Source organism: Protopterus annectens, chromosome 17.part0 (assembly GCF_019279795.1).
Source record: "Protopterus annectens isolate FY-2018-M chromosome 17.part0, PAN1.0, whole genome shotgun sequence".
Lineage (NCBI taxonomy): Eukaryota > Metazoa > Chordata > Ceratodontiformes > Protopteridae > Protopterus > Protopterus annectens.
The window spans coordinates 300,948,321-300,965,569 of NC_056751.1; the positions used below are offsets into that span (position 1 = coordinate 300,948,321).

The 17,249-nt window shown below is 38.0% G+C and overlaps 1 protein-coding gene across 1 annotated transcript in view; it reads left to right on the forward strand.

Moving 5' to 3' along the window:
- The window catches only part of LOC122791430 (doublecortin domain-containing protein 1-like), a 526,863-nt gene that overhangs the window by 364,012 nt on the left and 145,602 nt on the right, over nucleotides 1-17,249 (forward strand). The window contains exon 15 of the mRNA XM_044059172.1: nucleotides 10,199-10,335. Within this exon, the coding sequence (XP_043915107.1) occupies nucleotides 10,199-10,335 (137 nt within the window). The remainder of the gene's footprint in view (nucleotides 1-10,198; nucleotides 10,336-17,249) is intronic.

Consider the following 17,249-nt stretch of genomic DNA (forward strand, 5'->3'; position numbering starts at 1 on the left):
AGAACTATAAGTAAAGTGTATGATGATATGTATGACCTACTGATGTGTAGGCAAGTTACGCAGAGGTTATATAATTTCTTTTTGGTTGATTTTCCTGTAATACCATATGTAAAGGGTCTTCCCAAGATACATAAAAACATTTTTCCCCTTCCCATGAGGCCCATAGTAGCAGGAGAGGGCTGGGTCACTGAAAAGATATCAAAATACATAGAGAGTATATTAGGACCTATGGTTCGAAATATTCCAAGTATCCTAAAGTATAGTCATCAATTAATCCATGAACTACCATCCATTAGGGATGAAATCAGGGATACCCCTTATATAATGGTGACTATGGATGTGAGGAATTTATGCACAGCTATCCCTAATGACTAAGGCATTGAAGCCGTAAGAAGAATGCTGCTAATAACAGAAGGAGTAACCAATGAACAAGAGATATTGGTATGTACTCTACTAGATACCATTCTTAATAATAATGTGTTTATGTTTCGTGATAAGTTATATGCACAAAGATGGGGGGTAGCCATGGGCACCCCCTGTGCAAACTCTTATGCGAATCTTGTAGTATATCATTGGGAGAGGGAGTTTCTGTTTAATAGCGTTTACTATCAGCAAGTAGTACTATATAAAAGATTTGTGGATGACATACTGCTTTTTTGGAAAGGAAGTATAGTAGATCTAAATGCTTTTGTTAGCTTTTTGGAGTCTACTACTGATTTTTTAAGATTTACCTCAGAAGTCTCTGACAAGGAAGTGAGCTTTTTGGATGTGGAAATAACTAGGATGATGGATGGTAGTTTATCTACTAGTTTATATAAAAAACCTTGTTGGAAGAATACACTTCTATGTTATAGCAGTATGCATCCTAGATATGTTTTCCCTAATGTGGTTAAAGGGCAATTTGTTAGGATATATAGATTGTGTAAGGAGAGTCCTGATTTACAGATGCAGTTTGATAAACTACATACTCTGTTTTTAGACAGAGGGTATAATGATTCAATGATTAACAAAGTCAAACATTCCATCATGGATAATGTAAGTGAGAGTACTAAAACAACTACGAACTATGCAACTGGTAGGTCTAGAGGGAAGCATGGCACTACAACCCCTTTTATTACAAGATATACCAATGATAACAAGAGGGTGGTGGATATAATAAAGAAGCATTGGAATGTATTGACTATGGACTCCAAAACATTGAGTGTAGTAGGATACAAACCAAGGTTTAACTATAGAAATAGTAAGAACTTAAAAAGGCTATTATGTAAGGAACACTTGATTGATAGAAATAGTAGGATAAATATGAATATACTGGGTACGTACCGATGCATGAGATGTAAGATGTGTAGATATATAGTGGCTGAACAGCGTTTTGTTCATCCCACTATTGAGTTTGAATTTAACCCTAATTTCTATGCTTCTTGTGATAGCAAGAATTTAATCTACTTAGCCACATGCACGGAATGTGCAGGGTTTTATGTGGGTATGACAGCGAGAAGGTTGAAGGATAGAATATATAACCATGTGTATGATATAAGGAAAGGGAGTCCTCAGAATGCTTTGGCTAAGCATGCTAGCTTATATGTTGGTCATACTTTTAGGTTTAGGGTGCTAGAGGTAGTAACCCAAAGTAGACGGGGGGGGTAGTAACTTAAACCATCTAGAATCCATAGAGATGGAATGGATATTTAGGTTAAGAGCACACGTAGAACCAGGGCTCAATCAGTTTATTAGTATTAAGCCGATACGTGAAGCACGTAGTTAGATATACTTTTAGGTCACACTTTTTAGACTTTTTAGTCTTTATATATATGAATGCTAAACATTAGTGTTATAGCACTTTTGTACTATATGCATTATTATTATTTTTATTACTTTTTGTTTTTTTGACAAGTATATGTTCCCTATACATGAGTATCTATTTGATAAAAGCATTTTTAGGTATTCTAAGGTATTTGATATATCAGGATAGTCTGTTTAGATTTTAATAAAAAAATTTGTTTTGTTTTAGTAAGTTATGATGGATAATTTAACATCTATGGTAGGGCATATACTTTTCTTGGAGTCTTATGTTGTAATGCTTCATGTGTATTTCATATATATGGTTTTGTTGTCGAATACTATTTTGTGTGTTTTATTTGTTTTTATATATATGTGTGATCATTACATCACTTTTTAGTTAGGTTTGGTTTGCTTTAAGAATACTGTCAGGTGGATGTTTGCTCCACCTAATTAATTATTCAATTATCTAGTTGTGCTGCTGATATTTAACTGTGGCTTGAGATTGAGTATGTTAAATCTGAAGAAGCATGCCTGTGTAGCATGTGAAAGCGCTCATTTTATATATTTTATCCTTTCATTATTAAATAATTTTGATTTTGTATACATCATGGTGACTGTGTCCAGTTTTTCTTCTCCTTACAGTTAATGTGAGACATGATATTAAGCTATGACTGTCCCGCTCACAATGGGACAAGTGACAACCACATATACAATGCATTTGTGAATTTAAGATATACCTCTACCAGACTAAAATACATAGCAGGCAATGAGTGGTACAAAGATAAGCACTATACAAAGGAGACAATTGCATGACAGAGGAGTAGAGTGAATGAAGTGAATGGAGAGAGAGTCATATAATGAGGATTGTAGAAAACAAAGCCATATGAAGAGAGCAGTGATTCATGGTGAGCACTGGGATGTAGAAAGGGTAAGAATTAATGTATATATGTATCTACATGCATATGTTACACTTAGACATTAAAGAACTTTAGTGGGATTAAAAATGTATATTTATAGTTCAAGTCTCAGAAATGAACATATTTTTTCATGAGTTTTAGATGAAGACACACTTTAGGGCCAGCTTTGACATCATAGGTGCTACTGGTAGGTAAGGCTCTTAAAGGAGATTCACTGACACAATAGAAAAATAGGTTTGAATCAAGAAATAACACAGACCAAAACTAAGCTTGGCATTAGAGTTAAGTGCAGAAGATGGATATGCCTGCTTAGAGCTGAAAACATTCTGCTTATAGCAAATAAAAAATATTCCATTAAGATAAATCAGGCATGTTTTTTGTTACGTTTTGCAGCCTCCTGGATAATGCATGCCATTTTCTTGTCTGAGACTAGAATGTGAGCAGCCAGTTTGTTTGATGAAGGCAGAGGAAGAAAGGTGAGCCAAATTTGATGCGTTAGATGCAGGTCTTTCTTGACTAGAAAACAGAAGGATCAGACCACAGTCTCTAATGAAATAGAAAACTAAAGGTAAAACTTGGTTATCCTGAAACTTCACAAAGGAACCCTGAATGGGGCTGTATATCCAGAGTTCAGTAAACCTTTGTCTCATTCCCACATGGACTGACTAATCGAAGGGGCTTGGAATAAGACAGAAGTAGGATGAATTGCTAGAAGGATATCTTGGGGTCTGAAAACAATGGGTAGTACTTAGGGGCCACCTCATAGAATATTGAAGTGGTTTGTGGGAGTTCACATTGGATGGTCTTGGGGCCAGTGAACATTGACATTTCTTTAACAAACATCACGGTGGCACTGAAAACATGATCAGTCTCCTCATGGAAGACACTAAGAGAGATGTCGTAGTGAAGGATGGAGGACCAGACCCTCAGAGAAACATGAGAAAACTGGCATAGTGGGCTGAGAAGTGGCATTTAAGGTTTATTGCAGTTAAAAACAAAGTCTCTGCATGTGTTCCAATAATTCCAAAGCAGAATTCCAGCTTGGAGAAGGGACTTGGTAAAGCATACATCAGGAAATAAACTTTGGCAGTCACAGTACCACCAAGTGCAAAGTGAAAGAGCTGCAGACAAGGCTAGTAAGATATTGTGCAGGTACTTATTGGAACAGACTCCAGAAACAGACTGGATACGTTATCCTACTGAAGAGACCTAGCCAAATCTTAGAAGTTGTACCCTTTTCAGCTCTGTTGACCATACAGAAGAATAAAGATATGAAGCTTGTCAATTGTGTTGAAAAAAGAATCCTCTAGTAATAAAGGGAGTTGAAGATAATGGATATGAAGAGAAGTTATAGGACTGAAATGTATCATCACTCGAGTGTAGCTGAGAGAGGGGAGACAGGATATGGGTGCATTGGTGATTAGGGGTAGTTTGATGTCATACAGCTCAGGAAGAGAGACAGAAAAGAGAAGAATTGGTGAGCATACTCAGTTACTTCTACAAAAGTTTGCCTAGACATTAGAAAGTATTTTTACAAGAAAGAGTGGTGGCTACATGGAGCAGGTCATCTTAGTGAGTAGTAGATTGTATTGTGAAAGAGTTATTCAAGTAGACCTGGAGCAGGTAGTGACAAACAGTACAGGTGTAGGAGAGACAAAGGAAAGATGCTATTAGTAAAAATAGGGAAGGACAGACACACAACATTTCTTTTTCTGTTATATAATATAATGTAGTTCAGCACGAAGAGGAAGACATAGAGATCAACTTTGCAGTTTCTCATCTGCCCTGTGAAAGGGAAGAATCAGCTGTGTCCCATTAAAGGGAAGAATCAGCTGTGTCCCATTAAAGGGAAGAATCAGCTGTGTCCCATTAAGTAGTCACTGTCTTGTAGCTCTTGTGTAAGCATCTGTGCTCTCATCCAAAACTTTGTGGCAGATGTTTTGCACTGGGATTCAAACAAGCCCATTTTTCTCCATAGACAAATGATAGAGGAGGAAAGATGTCACTTCTCGGCTGCCACTCAACATTCAGAAGAACAACTAAGCTTCAACAATGTGCCAATATATTATGTTCTCCTTCTAGATGCTCATTTATCAGCATAAGGCTGAGGGACAGGACAGACTGCACAGCTCCATGGCTGTCCTGCAGAGACGAGCTAGAAAAATGAACACAGCCTTGTTTGTTTGTGTGTCATAGGTACATGTTCTTGTCCATCATGACTTCAGCAGTTCTTAGATTCTAATCATGCTAAGGCTTTAAGCCAAGGATGATAAATAAAATCTCATTCTTACTGCTGCACAGCACAGTCTGTGGCAGTGAACATAACTCCTAAGCTATTCCAGGACTCCAAATGTATGACACATCTGTCGTGCAACAACCCTGGAAAGGTGGATAGTGCACAGACATTTATCCACATTCAGCTTACCACTACAAGAAGATTGCTGACCAATTGGTTTTATATTGTAGAAGAAAAGCTGCCTATGAAAACCATGTGAGACAACAGGTTCTGATGAAACAGCTGCAATCAGAACGTGACCTTTAAAGTTACATTTAAACATCTAGAAGTAGTATGCCTGCACGCAGTCACATGGCATGAAGGGATGGAGCCCTGAATACAGCCTAGGGTACCTATGAGCACTTATCAAGGGTATCAGAACTTGTCAGAGATTTGGGATGCATGGCTAGGCTTAAAAAGGCCCTTGTGGTCGTTAGCATAGTACACACCTATAAACTTATGAACCTATGAAGGACCACTTGGGGAGGGTGTGTCTAAGCTGGAGATGTAAGCTCACTCATTCTCAGAATCTGGGATACTGCTAGGCCAGCAACACTGGTGAAACCTAGCAATGACTGGATGTATCACTTGCTTGTTCTGGCCATGTTAGCTTAAATTGTATTGGACAGAGATATTCCTGCTGTGCCAGGAAATAAGAATGATGTAATAGAGTCTTTGGTCAATTCCTTTTTTCATTAAAAATAATCAGTCATTAAATCCAGCTACAAGAATGCTGCTGTCAGGGACCTTCAGCATCATCATTGGCATCAGATTCTTCCACATTGAAATCACCATTTCCTTTATCACGTTTAGGTTCATAGTTTCATAGGTTCATACTAGGCTATCTGCCCTAGGGCATTTATAAGCCTAGCCAGAGTGTGTTTGGCTTTTGCCACCCATTTTAAATTAATTTTGCTATGCCCTTTTTCGAGGTTAGTATACTGTGCCTCTGTCTAACAGTGACACAGAAGTGATACCCGGGGTAAACCTACAATCTCCCATCCACTCATCAAGATTCCTCTTGAAGAGAGTCAATAAGGGACTCTGCCTAACCTGGACTGGGATTTTATTCCAGAGTGAAGGGAGCCTCTGGGTTATGAATCTGTCCCTCCAGCATGTCCTATTTATTTCAGTGCTGAGGTTCAAGTCTCTCGAGCGTAGCTCGATGGGATTTAGATTTTCTGAGGTGCAGCATGTCCATTAATTCCTGGTTGGACATGGCTTTATATGTCAGGCACAGATCGCCTCTGAGCAGGCGGTATGCCACTGAGTAGAGCTGGAGTTTCTTTAACCGGGCAGCATATGGCATCTGTTTGAGCCCTTTGATCCTCTTGGTGAGGTACTTTTGGGGTCTTTCCAGTTGCTGCAGGTGTCTGGTAAGGTACATCCCAAAAGGGGCATTGTACTCAATTATGGGCCTGATGAGGGATGAGTAAAGAGGCACGATGACCTCCCCTGATCTAGATGTGAATCCCTTCATGATTAGGTGGGCTATATAAAATGTTTTTCTAACCACTTTGGCCACATGGTTGTCAAATGAGAGACTGCTATCAACTTGGGTCCCCAGGTCCCTAATTACTTCTTCTGTACTTAATGGATTACCACCTATGTGGTAATTTGTGAGCACTTTGTTTTTGCCAAAGGGGATGACTATACACTTTTTGGCATTTAGCTTGAGGCCATGGCTCTGGCACCAGCTGTCTGTTTCTATGAGGCCCTTTTGGAGGATGCTTGTGTCAGCTGGAGAGTCAATTATGGCGCCCAGTTTGCAATCATCTGCGAACTTTGTCAGCCACAGTCCTTCCATGTTGGCCTGTAAATCCGAGAAATATATACCGAACAAGAGAGGTCCCAGGACTGAGCCTTGTGGGATGCCACTTGTAACTGGTTTGGAGTCTGACATGGCTCCAGCAATTCTAACCATGTGGGTTCTGTCCTTGAGCCAGTTTGCAACCCATCTAGTGATCATAGGGGTTTATATTTAAGCTGGTGAGCTTATCTATAATGCCCGAGTGGGGTATTGTATCGAAGGCTTTTGCGAGGTCCAGGTAGGCTGTGTGGACCACCTTCCCCTCGTCAATGGCCTTGGTGACTGTTTCAAAGAAATCAACCAGGTTTAAGAGGCAGGATCTGCCTTTAACAAAGCCAAACTGGGTAGGATCCAGTGTCTGTAGGTCCCCAATATCTTTATTTATGAGGTCCATGATGATCCTTTCCATAGCTTTGCAGACCAAGCTAGTCAGGCTTATGGGGCGATAGTTTCCAGGATCCATTGAGGCACCACCTTTGTGGAGAGGGACCACTGCTGCTGTACGCCACTCTTTGGGTACATATCCTGTAGTAAGGCTGAGATTGAACAGTAGTTTTATGTTTGGGTTTAGCTCTTCTTGGAGTTCATGTTGGACACAGCCCAGGACACCGTCTGGTCCCATTGATGCTGTGTTTTTTGCTTTGGAGAGGGCGGCTCTTACCTGAGCATCTGAGATGTCAGGGGCAGCACTCTGCTGGGATAGATATTTGCCCTTTTGGTGGGGGGGGAGTTTGCGCTGAACCTGTCAGCTAGGATGTTGGCAATGTCTGTGGGTTCGGTGTATTTTTTGTCATTTTGGACTAATTCTGAGCATATCTGGGAATTCCCACCCAGGTTCCTAATATAACTAAAGAAAGCCTTGTGATTATCCTTAGTGTCTTGTGCAATTTTTCTCTCGAAGCTGGCCTTAGACGATGTTATGAGTGCCCGTAGTTTTTTGCTAATACTGATCAGAGATGCCTTCCCTTTTTGGGATTTTGCTCTATCATGTAGTAGCTTCCTCCTTCTATTGTATAGTTTGTTTATGGCTGGGGTCCACCAGACAGGACGTCTGCCTTTGCGTTTACCCTCAGACTTAGACTGTGAGAGGAAAGGGAATTTTTCTTTCTTTCTTTCATTCTTTCTTTATGCTTATTCAAAGAACTCAATGTACAAGTAATCTACAGAAACAGCAAAATCGATTTTTAAAAATTTAATTTAGGAAGGACTACATTTTTCTGCCTTACGTCAGCAGTTTTAACTACTTTATGTTGACTCCAGTCATTTCAGGAAAATGTAGTCTTGAAGCCTTCATATCCAAGTATGACTATCAAAATGTCTCATTTCTTTTATGCTTATGCCTAGAAAACTCTGAAATGCTTTCTTAATTTTAAATGCATTCAAAGCCATTTTTCTACCATCTAATTCAGACTGTTTAAGGAGTAAGATTAGACATGAAAAATGTAGTAGCTTTACCATGCACACTCTGCTGCAAGTAGGAAAGAATAGTCTGAAGTAAGTTCATTTTACACTTTCTTTCAAAAACACCAGAAAAATAACACATTTGTACCCTTATCTAGCTGAATTTCCCATTAACAGATAACAGGAATCCCACTCTGAGGGACTATCAGAAAAGTAATTAAAATATTGAAAAGGATAACATGCATAGATAAGCCCGGTACTCAGTCCAGTATTCCTTTATGTGTCCTCATATTCAAGCAATAAATGTCTGAATTCAGTTTTAGTCCTCAAAACGAAACCTACAGATTCACAAATCCTTGGCAAGCACAGGGTGAAACGCACACTTATGTTTGAGACTGTGGGGCTTATAAGCAAATAAAGGCAAACAAATTGCTGGAGACAAGCCCCTTCACCAGCAGGGGTTTTCTCCCATAACCACTTTAGTTAGTTATTCTCACTCTGAAGTCAGTGTATCCCACTGAAGAAAAGATCAGCAGCATATAGTGAAAAGGTGTCTTACTCGTGCTCTGGAAGGTTATGATCCAGTACACCATTAAAAACAGTACAGAATCACACACAAACAAATGGTTCTTTTATGGCGTGAGCAACAGCACATGAGCAATTAGTGCTTGTTGCTGTGGAGCTTAGCCACCTGTACTAAGAGCAATCAAGCAACAGAGCCCTGGTTTCCAGCTACACATTGTAGGCTATGCATGAGGCCAGCAACTAAGTGGGAAAATCAGATGGTCTTAGAAATCTGAAAAACACTGAGGGTCGCACATTGGCTGCTTCGTTGTCCAGGAGGTTTTGACAAATGCACATTATTTAAAGAGTTTACTAAGTGATTAACTTTCCTCCCTGATTCCAAAGACATAACACACATGAATTGGAGATAATCCAAATTTCCCAAAGGGATATTTGTGTTTATGTGACTGTATGTCTGTGTGTGTGGGAGGAGGGGTGAATGTCTCATGATTGGCTGTCACCCCATCCATAAGTTTCTCTGCCTTGTATCACTCAGTGCAAAGTCAGGCTGTACCTCCTTGTGACCATAAATGGAATAAAGTAGATAATCAGTGAATTAATGAATGAAGGAATCACTTGATCAATCAATCAATCAATAAACCAAGCAACCAATCAACCAATGAACTGATCAATGGATGAATGAGATATGGTATGAAACTTTTATTTTCTTTTTTTCCACTTACATATATCATTTACAGAAAGCAGCAGTCTGATGGCATTTTTGTGCAAAGACTAGTTTTAAAAAGCAATCATTAGAATCATAAACCACACATTTCTTCTTCTGCACTCCAAACAAGTGTGGCAGGCAACTTCAAAAAAATTGGTCTTCCAATTTCAGAAGATCAATATGGAAATGTTTACCCAGGAAATGCAAATGAAAATCTGCTTTTCCCCATCCATTTTCTCGTTGACAGTCACTTCCATTTGGAATTGTGACTGTCAATATGGCAGCCTGATGACCACTTGCATTTGGTATGGGGGAGGGTGGGTGACATCCCTTGCATGTAAAGTTCTAAAAATACCTGGGAAGTCCTATGGAGGGCTGTCGCCACATGTACACACAGAAATGAAGGAATTATATCAGCAATGTGATCTGAGTTTTCACTTTCATATGACACGACATAAAATTCAGCTGCTTGTATTTTATACAACTGGAGTTTAGAAATGTATTTTTCTGATGACTGAGGAGTATAAATATTCCTACTTTGCAACCAGAAGCCAATTAACTTAATAGTTCTGTGGATGAAAACTTGCCCCGAAACTTAGAATCCAAGCATACAGTCTGTACACTGAACGGAAAAATACTTTGTGTCTTTCCAGTCAGATACTGTATATGTTGTTCATGTCTGTTCTCTCTACAATAGAATATAAGGAACCCTACTAAAACTAAAGTCATTTTACTGTAAGTAGCTGAACCACCATAATGTGTCTCTGCTTACTTTGTCATAGGACAGCGTTTGACAACTCTTGAGCCTGCCAATATAATGCCTACAAAGAGCGTAGTTCAACCTGTTGTGGTAGAAGGTGGATGGATTCATCCAAGTAAAGAGGAAGTAAACCTTATTGAAGATGTGCACAAGACAGAGGTAAGAGAAGTCAAAAATGTATTTTTGTTGTTTGGCTTTCCATTTTCTGTAGTCAAACCATAATATAGTTTGTTTCCAATGGCTATAAAAGAATAGTTACTAATGCAACACTATTGTCCACTGTACAGCATCACTTAGATCATGCACAAATAGTGATGTGTTACAGTGGACAATAGTGTTACTAATGCAACACTATTGTCCACTGTACAGCATCACTTTATAGACTGTGTGCAGTTAGAATATAATTTACACTACCATAGCACAGGTGTGGTACTGTCCCCTCCTTTCATAGTGGCCCAAGTCACTGAAATATAGAATATGGAAGTTTTGCACAGGGCTGATGAGAACTCTGGGACAAATGAATGCACTAGCTTGTAGGGGATACCAAACTGGGTATTTATTATTTATAAAAACGTTTTTCGTTTATGTTTTATAATATCAGGCATGCCTGCTTTCCACTCCTTTCTTTTATATATTAAAATACAAGTCTGCATTTCCTTATGTTTTTGTAAGGTACTGACATGAGGTACCACCCTAAACCAGCTGGCTGTCTTCTGATTGGGGCTGTAAGTTAGTGGCATCCTCTCTTCCATCTGGCAAGATTTATTTTTGCTCTGGAAGCAGGCACATGTGAGAAGGCACATCAGGAACATGTGTTGGATGGATGGCAATGAATTTTTATTGATTTATTTAAGGTTTGTTCATAAAATAGTCATTGAGTTGCATAATGTGCTATGGAAGAAAACTATGTGCCTTCAGTGATATTTGTAAGTTGTGGATCATTAAAGTTATAGCATTGCTTTTTGTTCTGTTAAAGTTTCAGTTTCAAGGTGCATATAACTGAACATTCATTTGACTGAAGTTATTGGCCAGAGACCAGAAATTTTGTTATATGGCAAATTAAGCATGTATCATGGCTCAATGAACAAAGAGAGTATTGCCCTCTCAAATACCATGAACAAATAATCTGTTAAATAAACTAGTCTTTCATTTTAAATATCAGTCATAAAGCCCACTTACTTCTATTAAAAATACTTTATTGCATATATCACAGAAGCATGTATCACCAACAAAACAGTTCACAACTTCAGTATATCTAGAACAAAGACAATACAGGGATTTATAAGTTCAAGTCAACTTATTTACATTCAGACCATAAGAATAAAAACAACACCAATATTTATTAATTCTGTAGAGCTATCCAAATTTGGTAAAGCTGAACAGAGATTATTACTATAGTAATAAAAGTTCTCTACTGATTTCTGCTAGACAAGTTGTTCAGCAGCAAAACATAATTTCTGATAAAACTGTTATTACTTGAAGGAGCCATTCACTAGTGCTACTGTAAGGCATCTGAAGCAGAAATCATAGTAACTAAACTTTAAGAGCAGTTAATGCATGTCTGGATTTCTGTGTTAGTACCTTATGCACCTTCATCCAAATATTATAGAGCTCCTTTCAACAAAAGAGAAGATGCAGGTTTCCTGCTGCTTCTGGTTAATTATATCTCAAACATTCCCCCTCCCTCTAGATTGCATTTGCTTAGCAGTCCCATGCCAAAAAGTGAACCTTTTTGAAATGACAAAACATTATAGAACATGGCTGCAAGATAGGCCATGGATATGTTCAAACTTTCTGAAGGCATTATCTGTGCGCTTAGAAGACTGGCCCACTTGTGCCTGACCACCTCAAAGACTGGTGCATTAGAAACATCTAGAGCTTTGTACAGTGAGGATAGGCATCTGGGTTTGATCACTTTCTCACTGGGGTCCCACCCTATTATATTTAATGGATCACCTTCTGCTATTGGGAATGTTCTCCTGAGATTTATTAATTACAGATACTGCCATTATAGAACAGCTATATAATGACATCTTTGTATGAAATCTACTAAAGTTAATGAGGGGGTGGGAGGAGTTTTTTTTTTCCTAGCATAAATCTATCCCGTATATGAAATCCCTTTTAACCATCTTTCCCATAGAATTAATTCATTAACAGTAACCATTTTGGGTATTTAGCCAGATCATATTTAGTATGTTATGTTCCTTCTCTAACATCCTTTCCTCATCAAAAGTTTAAATAACCTGCCCTCTACCCTCACCCTGGGTCTCACATCCATTAACTTTACTGAGTAGCAAACATGTTGTGCTGCAACGTTATTACATAAATCTCCAGTGAGACTGTGTAGACCTGGCTTGGGTTCTAGCTTCTGCCATATGCACCTTATGTATAAGATTTGCTGCTTGTGAATATCTCTGCAAATCCAATAACCTTAGTCCTCCATATTACCTGGCAGGCATCATTTTTTTTTACTGGCAATCTTTGAACATCTATAGTCCCAAATAAACAGATTCTGCAGTTTTTGTGTTAGTAGATAGGTTGCCAAATTTGTTTTATTTTATTTATTTATCCTTGTTGACTGGGTTAGTCCTATTAGGCTAATGCAGACCCTACCTGGTATTTATACTACTATGGGCAATTTAGCCAGTGCACTAGTGGAACTTCCCCTACTCTTTTTGATAGGTGCCATAGGATGTTTTAAGTATTTCACATAACAATAACACTGCACATAACAACAAGCTAACCATTTCTGTATATATTATACTAAAAATGAAAGCTTCCAAGGACAGGTTACTAGAATTTATGTGGCAAGGGACGTGCTTTGAGAAAAGTTTTAAGGGAAGCAATGCCATTCAAACCTGGGGGGCTTTCAGCATCCATTCTTGCTCAATGCTTTCTGTGTGATTCTCAATGTCGCCCCCTCTGATGTCAGGATGTATTACTTGTATCACAAAAAAATTTTAAAATATGTGTAGGATCTTCACAGCTTACATGGTTAGCTAATGCACTGCTGTCTTTCTTATTTTTAATGTCCCTAATATGTTCAAGCGCTCTAGTTTTGAACATTCTATCCATTTTCCTACATAAAACTAGGGTAGTTCCTCTGAAATTTAGGCACAGCAGAAACAGACACATGTTTAAGCTCCTGTAAGGCCTTACCCTTATCTTGAAGGAATTTAAATAAACCAGCAGCTGCTTTCCCAGACAAAAAATTAGGATCCAGAGGAGCATCCATCAACTTAGCTTTAATATTAGCTGTACTCCAAAGCTTTGAGTTGCGCTGTTTGTTTTATTAAAAGATTAAGGGTGTATTCCTCGCTTGGTTCTTTTGGAGTTTTTACTGCTGTCAGCTGTGGAATACCTCATTTCCTGAATGTGGTTCTTGTTTCTGTTTCTAACTTTTAACGTATCATGGCAAGAACTAAAATGAATCCATGTCACATTATGCCCCAGTCCAAGCCAGGGTAGTACACATAAATCAAGACATTGAGTATAATTCCTTGAAGGCTGATGGATAGTGGAAGACCTTCTATTTATACAATTTATAAAAAAATCATTCCCACTAACAAGGGATTTGGAAGTGGCTGTTGGAGTTTATATTTAGCTGTAAATACTGGATTAAGTACATTTCAAATGCATTCTAATGCCAACTCATACATTAGATAAAATTGCATCAGAAAATGACTTTGTAAAAGCTGAAAAATAAACAGATTTTTTTGTATGGGATATCAGCAAGTATAAGAAACAAAACAAGAGGACAAGAAATCCATAATAGTGAAATGAAGGCCCAAGAATATAAAGAAACTTTGGAACCTGAAGCACTTCAAAAAGTATGTCCACTGTGTGTGAGGAAAACTGTAGTAAGGGCACAGTCCTGCAAGCTGATTGTTCTCCTTGTTCATGCAGTTTGTGGTACATCACTTGCAGATAATAAAGGCTATGGTGGCAAAATAACCTGACTTCGGGCAAGAAAAAAAAAGGAAATTAAGAAAAATACCTCTGCAACATATTGCAGTTTAAGTGTATAAGCTGCAAAATGCTTAAGATCTAATATAGAAAAGATTTGTGCTACAAAAAAGGTGACAGTGTTTTTGTCCTGGTACTTGATGTTGACAAGGATAATAGTGAGCCTAAAACTGTGCAGGTAGTAGTAGAGGCCAATGAAAACAATTTCAATTAGGAAATGAATATAGTGATCTTAAAGAGCTATATACCAGAAATGAATTGTCCGATCTTAAAAGAGAAGCTTGTCATTTTAGAAAGAGTGCCAAAAGAGCAAAAAAAACTTAAATTATTATCTGGCCAACCATACACTGGAGGACATAGAGAGTCCAGAAAGATTGAAACCATACCTCTCAACTGTACAGATTTTTGCAGAATGTCCAGATTTTTGCTGAATATTTTTGGTAAGTTTTTCATAAAATTGTGTTTTTCTGGCAATTTAGTGGCAAATCATTAAAGGTTGAAGTTAGAAAATAATGACAGACATTTAGTTTCAGACTTCACACCCTTCAGAAAATTCATGCTAATGCAAAACCTGTTATTCTATCAAATTTCTAAGTTTGTAAGAGCAATATTTAAAAACTGTCTCTATTTTTGGGCCTTTGTCCCACTTTTATATATGGCTTTGTCCAAATTTCTTGCTCTAAGAGGTTGAGAGGAATGACTGAAACAAAGTTAAGAAAAGACTCTAATTGGAAAACCCCAGGCCCAGATGCAGTACCTAACTTCTGTCTAAAAGTATTAACATCTTTGCACAAAGATTTAGTCATGAGTAAAAACTATTTATATGCACACCCCAAACAGACACCAGCCTGGCTAACAACAGGAAAAACAATGCTCCTTCTTAAAAGTGAACCTGAAAACTATAGACCAATAACTTGCCTTCCAACAACATTTAAACTATACACTGGAATTGATGCCGACAGGCTTTATAGTGATTTAGAAGAAAACTCAATTATGGCAATAGAACAAAAGGGTAATAAAAGCAAATCATATGGAACAAAGGATAATTTATTGTTAAATAAAGTCATAGTGGAGAACTGTAAAAAGGGGAAGAATCTAAGTATGGCATACATAGACTACAAAAAAAAATTGACAGTATCCCACATTCATGGATAAAAGAGTTCTTAAAATGTATAAGATACTCCCTACAATGATCAACTACATTACAGTGACCATGAAACAGTGGCAAACCACTTTGCAGTTAAGCCATGATAAAGGACAAATTATTATTCCAGGGATAAAAATCCGAAGGGGGCTAGTCCAGGGTGACTCTCTGTCACCGCTGCTCTTTTGCCTTGCCCTTAACTTATTCAGCATTCTGCTTAACAGATCAAATCATGGCTATAATTTGGCTTCTACAAAAGCAACAAAGTGTAAAGACTTTTCATCTTCTCTTTGTCGATGATTTAAAACTGTATAGCACATCAGATGAGGAACTGAAAGCACAACTGCAAGTAATCAAAACTTTCTCATATGACATAAGAATGTTATTTGGTCTTGATAAATGTGCAAAAGCAACCTTTAAGGCAGGAAAGCTGCGTCACCAAGAAAACATCAGTTTGTGACAAGAATGTGATATAAAAGAACTTGAGCAAGAGGGAGTGTATAAACATTTGGAAATTGATGAAGAATTAACAATAAAACATGAACAAATCCAAATAAAACTCAGTAAGTAATATTTTAGAAGATTTAAATAAATCCTGAAAACAGCATTGACATCTAGGAGCAAAGTTCAAGCTATAAACCAATTTGCTCTTCCACTACTAGTTGCATGCTTAAATCCATTTATATTCGTCCATGTAATTGCTTAAGATTTATAATTGTGACATTTGTGGATGAAAATATTCCTAGGATCAGCCTGTCAACATGGTTAACAAAGTAAACAAGTAAGAAAATCCATCTTAGAACTACCCCTTGTCTTCTCACCAACGCTACTGCACAAAATGGGGGAACTAAGAACATTCCAGAATACCACAACAAGTAATTAATCTGTGGATGTTGTACAATCATAGTTCATATTTAGGATTAGCTCCTTCATGTTGATAGCAAATTAGTCAGTGAACAACTCTCTGAAAAAAACACACATTCACGGAGCACAGTCATTAGCTAGCCTGCTAATCAGTTTAATAACCCATCAAACACGCAAACACATATGGACACACACACACACACACACACACACACAAACCAGCACTCACAAACTAAATCCATTCAATCTAAGGTACGAAATCATGTACTACACATGCTCTTAAGTGGAGTATGCTCCTCACTCTCCCCAAATTTATGTAACCATCTCAGAGATAGCACTTATTGTAATGTGAATGCTGCTCAGGTCAAAGAATTGAGCAAACACTTAGCTCACACAGCACCTGCTTCTCTCACATTTTATAGTGTACACCAAACATACAACCTACACTTCATACTCTGATATATACTTCCAAATACACAATGCATTTCTTACTTACACTTACACACTGCATCTTTTTTTTCACAACTAACAATTCATTCCCAACACACAAACATATGAATGCGCACTGTAACCCCTACCTACATACACACATGTACATATGCACACTCAGTCACTAAAAACAGAGAAAACCCACACAATAGCATGCTATTGGCCACTCAGCTGAAACATTACCATTACACACATAATGCATTCATCTAGTAACACACATTAGTCAAAATAACCCCCCCCCAAAAAAACACACTTTCAACCACTCACTCTAATCTTTATCTGCACTTTACTTACCATATAAGCTCATTCAGACATCCTGCCCCTCACACACACACACACACACACACACACACACACACACACACACACACACGTACACATCAGTTTAGTAAGCCAAGCAGACATCTTGATTAATAAAGCCCACCAACTATAAAAGAAGAAAGCCAGATCTAACATAGTACTGCCACACAGCTGCATAAACTGTCAAAAATATCTATCGATCTATGGTTGTAGGTCAAAAGAGCAAACACTCATATAAGCAAACACTTTTTAGTGCTGTGAATAAGAGCAAAACCTCATATGGCCGAACATTCTCCTTAATGGTGTTTTA